Here is a 6,000-nt window from a genome sequence, read left to right as displayed (position 1 = left end):
TTTTGTATTTCCTCTTGAAGGGCTTCTAGCTGTTTACCTGTGTTCTCCTGTATTTCTTTGAGGATGCTCTTTATGTCTTTCTTAAAATCCTGTATCATCACCATGAGAAGTGATTTTATATTTGAATCTTGGTTTTCCGGTGTGATGATGTGTCCAGGACTTGCTATGGTGGGAGAATTGGGTTCTGATGATGCCAAGTAACCTTGGTTTGTGTTGCTCATTTTCTTACACTTGTCCCCCACCATCTGGTTATCTCTAGGGCTACCTGCCCTGACTAAATCTGACTGGAGCCTGTCCTTCCTGTGATCCTGGTTGTGTCAGAACTCCTCAGAGTTCAGCTGTCTCTGTGATTCTGGGATCCTGTGATCCTGGGTGTGTTAGAGTACCTGGGCACGGAGCTTCCTCTGGGTGTTGTGGGACTGGCTCCCAAATTTTTTATTATTGTCATAAAACTTCATGTTAGTTGTGTTTGTTAGACCTGAAAAAAAAAAAAAAACACTTTAGTTAATATGTGGGGAGACAGATAGATATAACTTTCCCTATCCATTCCTGTGTAAGTCACCTTTTTGTTGCTATAACAAAACTTATAAGAAAAGGTTTATTTAGGCTCGTGGTTTCAGTGACTGTAGTTTATAATTGGTTAGCTAGTCCCATTGTCAGGTCGTCAGAATGACAGCATATCATGACAGGAACACGTGATGCAGTCAAACCACTCCTCAAGCCAAGTTACAAGTCAGGAGAGAATGGGGCTGATGTCCTGGTGATCCCTTCAAGTGCATCCAGCACATGAGCTGAAGATTTCCCACTTGACCCTACTATTTAAAGATCTTCTACCATCTCCCAATAGTGCCTTTCTGGATAGTAAGCCTTTAGTAACTGGAAATTATAGCATGTAATCTCATCTGTAATAGAGACAATAACAGTTGTAAGAATGAATGAAATGATACACAAAAGCATTCTGCACAGAACTTAATGTACATAATCCTCCACAAATGTTATGTTCATACTGTCACTGACCTGCAAGCAAACGAGATTGATCTGTAATGTCCTAATCCCCTGTTTATCTGAAATCTCAATATAAATTATAACCCAAAAAGAGGTCCCATACACTGTTTGGCATGTCTTCAAAAACATAACTCATATTAATTAACCACATAAAGTATATAAAGTATAAAGGCAATATTGAATGTATTCTAAAGAAAGTTACATTATATCACTAAGATAGGTCATTTCATACAAGAAAGTTTCCAAAGACTGTTAGATCATAAAAGTTTCCTGTTAGTCTAGTGTCCTCATCAGTAATCGTTTTGGTCCTTTAAATGGAGCTTGAGTGTCTATTAGGAAAAATGATGGTTACAGGCATCCTGCTGAAGTATAACTAATTCTTCAAAATGCTTTGTGCACACCAGTTGTTCTGTTTCTGAAAAGCTCAATGATTATTCAAAACTTTCCTTGAACACTCATTTACTTAGCAGTAGTGTCTAGTGTACATTGTAAAAAGATCCTACACAAGGGCTTTGAAAGTCATTAATTGCATATTCAATATATGATTTTGCTTTTCTCCTTCTCTGGTATCTTTTTTGCAACATTCGGGAGTCCGCAGACATTACTTTTCCTCACTCCTTCTGTCACAGGTCAGAGTGCTACTAGTGGAGGCTGGGTGGCATGCAGTAAACATTAGACAGAGTGCAGCAGCACCTGGGAGAGCCAAGGAGTCTCCTGTCCAGACAGACATTCAGCAAATAGACTGAAATTGAAAATGGACTGGCCTCAAAATTCTTAGAGCGGGAAAATATATTTTCATTAAAAATTATTTATGCTATCTAAAATAATAATTAAATTATTTGGGAAAGATAATAAAAATTATGATTTTCTGCTCTTATTTCTAATAATAGTAAAATGTTAGTTGAAAGAATGTATAATAACCAAAAGCTCTGTTTTTACAGTTTAAAAGGACCCTGAGACAAAAATGTTTGACAGATATGTATATATCATCTTGATTCTCATGACCAATTCTTTATCTTTACAATGCTGAAGATTCTGGAGCCTTGTATAAACTTAGCCAGGGCTACAGGTGCAGCCTTCTGGTCTGGTCTGGTCTGGTCTGATCTGGTCTGGTCTGGTCCTGTCCATATAACTAGCTTTAACTGAATATATAATCCAGGTAGGATAAACAAAATTCCCCTTCTTCAGCCACCTATGTGCCTGCCAACTACACACAGCTCATGACAAATTCTTAGATATTTTATATATTGTATGCTTATTTATCTTTTATGCACAAAAGTTATGTTTCTTTTTAAAATAAAACATCTTAGGTTTTTGTCAATAATCATTTTTTATTCTTTACCTAAATTATGTCTTAATTCACAGGTTGAAAGCACAAAAAAACAGTATGAAATTCTGATTTCACAATTAAAGGATGAACTCTCAGCCCTTCAGATGGTATGTTTAGAAGACCTTATTAGTATTTTCCTCCAAATATTCCTTGTTTTAAAGGTCAATATGTATGTTACTGGCAATCCCTTTGTTCCATATATATTTGTTAATCCATGACCTATGCTAGGTGCTAGAAAACAAAGTAAATTTCCAGAGATGTTTTGCTGTGTTGGGCTTTTGGTAGGAAGAGTAGAACAGGTGGCATCCATCACATCCATGTCCTTGACAGAAAACACAGGACCACTAAACCAACTGTATCTCCTGCCATATGAATGGTTGATCTGGGAGACCAGGGAGAAAGAAAGACTTCCTACAAATAAAGAAATGAGAGTGAATAGGCAAAGCATTGGGGCTGGGGGGGATGAGGAAGACTGTTCATTTGACTAGAGGTAGATATTCACAACTTCACTAGCATACCTTTCATGAATCCATCATTTTTAATCTGTTATAAAATTAGCAGTAGCTTGTGTGTTCTAATAAATACGTGCACTAGTGTTTGTTGTACATGTGACCATTTGTGCAACCATGCTCTTTACAGGAAAATATCTTCAAATAGATTGTAACCCCTCAACGTAAGAGTCTTCTGTCTGCCTTGATTTTCCCCATTGCCTAGTACAGTATTGAGCATGGTATATATTAAAGTAAATATTCATCAACAGAATAATATTTAAATACCTCTGAAAGGCTACAGACCATGTAGTATACATTACTATACCATTGTGTGGAGGTAAAAGAAAAAAATTTGCATCTTTGAGAAAGAAAAGAAAAATGCCTCTTTGTCACCGTCAAAGATCACTTTAATTAACTGGAAATGGTGTAAAAATATTTCTGTTCTGTTTTCCAGAAAGAATGTGAACTGTATAAGACTAGGAATCCATTAGTGGTATATCAACCAAATCTATATAAAACTCACTATATTGTAAAAACTATTTTGATAATTTCATTATATAACAAAAGGTAGGTTTGCTATATGTCAAACATTTATACCTGAGTGATCTTTCTAAAGATATGAAACATCTGATATCACATCCTATGGAAAAATTGTGCTGTCTGATTAAAAAGTATTTTAAATATTAAAGATATTTTTAAAAGATTTCTAGGGTAGATTAGAAATATCCTCTTGGAGGCTGGGGGTGTAGCCTAGTTGGCAGGGTACATGACTAATATGCAAGAAATCCTGGTTTGATCCTGAGCACCATATAAATTATAAACTCTATATCTGTAAGCTCAACACTCTGGAGGTGAGGCACAGGGACCAGAAGTTCAAGATTATTGTAGGCTATATAGAATTGATAACCTGAATGAGAAGATGTCTCCTCAGGAGTACTAAAGTCAGGAAAGCATGAAACAGTATATTTCAGGTACTGAAAGTGAGTCAGCCAGCTTACCTGTATCTAGCAAATGTGCATTTTAAAATTGATGGAGAAATAAAGGCCTTCCATGACAAGGACATACTAAGGTAGTTCATGATCACCAATACAGTATTGCAGAAGATGCTCAAAGGAGACCTGTACACAGAGGAAAAAAGACCTCACTCATGAGAACACAGCAAAAAATGAATTTCAAAAGAGGAAAACAAGTAAGTAAGAAAGAATTAGCCATGCTCAACTCAGGAAACTACCATCGTCATGTGAATCAGGGCAAAGAAAATAATAATGATCAAACCAATTAGAAAACAACCAACAAAATTACAAGAATCAGTGAGTGAGCAACTCTCAGTAATAATCCTAAGTGCAAAGTTATAATTCTCCAATTAAAAGATACTGACTAGCTATAAATGTAAGAAACTACCCTCACTTAATAACCCTTAATGCAATAGTTGTAGTTCTCCAATTAAAAGATATAGATTAGCTATAAATTTCTTTTAAAAACTCACTTCACTGGCAGAGGCAGTCTGAAAGTGGAAGAATGGTAATTGATACACTGAGTGAATAGAATCCAAAAATAAGCAGGATGCCCCATAATCAAATCTGACCCAAACAGCCTTCAAGTAAAAATTACATGAAAGGGTAAAGAATTCTACTTCATATTAATAAAGGGAAGGAGGAGCTGAAGGAGTTTGCAACCTCATAGAAAGAACAACAGTATCAACCAACCAGAGCTCCCAAAGACTAAACCACCAACCAAAGACTGCACGTGGAGTGGACTCATGGCTCCAGCCACATGTGTACCAGAGGATGGCCTTGTCTGGCATCAATGGGAGGAGAGGCCCTTGGCCCTGTGAAGACTCAATGCCCCAGTGTAGGGGAATGCCATGGAGGGGAGGCAGGAGTGGGTAGGTGGATGGGGTAGCACCCTCATAGAAGCAGGGTAAGGGGGGATGGGATAGGACTTTTGCAGAGGGGAAACCAGGAAGGAAGATAACATTTGAAATGTAAATACATAAAATATCCAATAAAAGAAAAAATAAAATAAGAATCAGGACTTCTCGTTTTATAAACTGACAGTAAAAGAATAGTTTGCTCCTGATAGAATAGTAATGGGGGAATTTAGACTGCAGTCTAAAATTCAGTGAAGAAACTTCATTAAATTAGGCCATGCAGTTCTGTAGAGTATACAGTTTTCTCAGCAGCCAATGAAATTTTCCCTAAAAAAAGATTACAGTTTAGTCCATAAAGCAAGTCTTAAAAAATACAGAATAATTTAAATAATTCTTATATTTATCAAATGATAGAATAATAAAGCTAGAAAACAGTAGCAAGGAAAACTATAAAAACTACTGATATATAAGAAGTGCACCACTGAAGAAGCAATAGAAGAAATTTAATGTTATCTCTAATCAAATAAAAATGGAAGTCTCTATTGTGAGAATACAGCAAAGACAGATAATTCTATAAAATGTATAGCTGTTTTTGAGTGTCCAAATGGAACAAAGGTGTAGACTCTTTTTTTAACGATTTCTATTTTGTTTGCATAGGAACTGATAAGTGTGGCTTCTATGCTATCAGCTTTAATATCTGCTAACCTTTTATAAAGTATGAATTTGGAAATATTTCAGAAATGTATGAAAATTTAATTTTCTTCCAAAAGCAGGTGTATCAGTGGTGATTAGCAAAGCTTCTAATAAAATTTTATTTTAATATTATAGGGCATTTAATAGAACTACTATGATAATTATAAATATTTTAACTTTTCTATTTTATTTTGCTCATTCTTTTTGAATTTCTTTTTTTATTCAATTGTTTTAAGCTTATTGACTTTACATCCTGCTCACTGCCCCCTCCCAGTCACCCCCTCCCACAATCCTTCCCCCATCATCTTCTCTGAGAGGTGGGGGCCTCCCTGGGTATCCCCTGACACTGGCACTTCAAGCATGCAAAGCATCCTGTCCCACTGGGGCCAGACAAGGCAGTCCCGTTGAAGAACATATCGTACAGGCAACATTTGGGATTAAAAATACAAAGAAATTAAAGATTTTCTAGAATTTAATGAAAATAAAGGTACAACATACCCAAATTTATGGGACACAATGAAAGCAGTGCTAAAAGGAAAGTTCATAGCATTTTGCTGACTTTTAACCCAAGTTAATCAAATACTGTTTGAACAATCATCACTTCATGTCAG

At 36.0% G+C, this 6,000-nt stretch overlaps 1 protein-coding gene across 7 annotated transcripts in view; it reads left to right on the top strand.

Moving 5' to 3' along the window:
* Positions 1–6,000, top strand: part of Sclt1 (sodium channel and clathrin linker 1) — a 130,540-nt gene that overhangs the window by 85,663 nt on the left and 38,877 nt on the right. For all 7 annotated transcript variants that reach the window (XM_031376705.1, XM_031376706.1, XM_031376707.1 and 4 more), the window contains one exon: positions 2,371–2,442. In XM_031376705.1, the coding sequence (XP_031232565.1) occupies positions 2,371–2,442 (72 nt within the window). The remainder of the gene's footprint in view (positions 1–2,370; positions 2,443–6,000) is intronic.

This window comes from Mastomys coucha, unplaced genomic scaffold (assembly GCF_008632895.1).
Source record: "Mastomys coucha isolate ucsf_1 unplaced genomic scaffold, UCSF_Mcou_1 pScaffold17, whole genome shotgun sequence".
NCBI lineage: Eukaryota > Metazoa > Chordata > Mammalia > Rodentia > Muridae > Mastomys > Mastomys coucha.
Note: the sequence above shows the minus strand (reverse complement) of the source record. Positions and strands in the feature narration are given on the sequence as shown.